Raw genomic sequence first — 496 nt, forward strand, 5'->3', positions numbered from 1 at the left:
GGTATCATCCACGGACCTTATTTACTAACTTCACTGGTATTACCCGCTGGTATTATTTCCAGGGTGACTCAGGAGGCCCGCTGGTATGGAGGGATGATGCCACAGGCCGGTATTTCCAAGTGGGCGTGACCAGCTGGGGCTTGGGATGCGGTAACCCTGATTATCCTGGTAAGTGGTACCGGTAGGAAGATAGTCAGCATTGGATAGAATTGGTAGGTAGGTGGTCAGCATAGAGTGTATTAGTAGGAAGATAGTCAGCATTGGATAGAATTGGTAGGTACCAGGTCAGCATAGAGTGTATTAGTTAGTAGGAAGATAGTACAGCATAGGGAGTTGGCACAGAATAAAGTCTGTGTGTAGACAGTCAGCATAGTAGTTGAGTAGCAGCGTAGAATACGATTGGTAGGTGAGCTGGTCAGCTTGAAGAGAACTGATATAAATATATATGGCACAGAATGAAACTGATAGGCAGGTAATATACAACTGGCTTGGCAAA

At 45.6% G+C, this 496-nt stretch overlaps 1 protein-coding gene across 1 annotated transcript in view; it reads left to right on the top strand.

The window, feature by feature from the left end:
* The window catches only part of LOC119591488 (trypsin-1-like), a gene marked incomplete in the record, with an annotated part of 14969 nt that overhangs the window by 10581 nt on the left and 3892 nt on the right, over positions 1–496 (top strand). The window contains 1 exon segment of the mRNA XM_037940231.1: positions 63–168. Within this exon segment, the coding sequence (XP_037796159.1) occupies positions 63–168 (106 nt within the window).

This window comes from Penaeus monodon, chromosome 28 (genome assembly GCF_015228065.2).
Source record: "Penaeus monodon isolate SGIC_2016 chromosome 28, NSTDA_Pmon_1, whole genome shotgun sequence".
NCBI lineage: Eukaryota > Metazoa > Arthropoda > Malacostraca > Decapoda > Penaeidae > Penaeus > Penaeus monodon.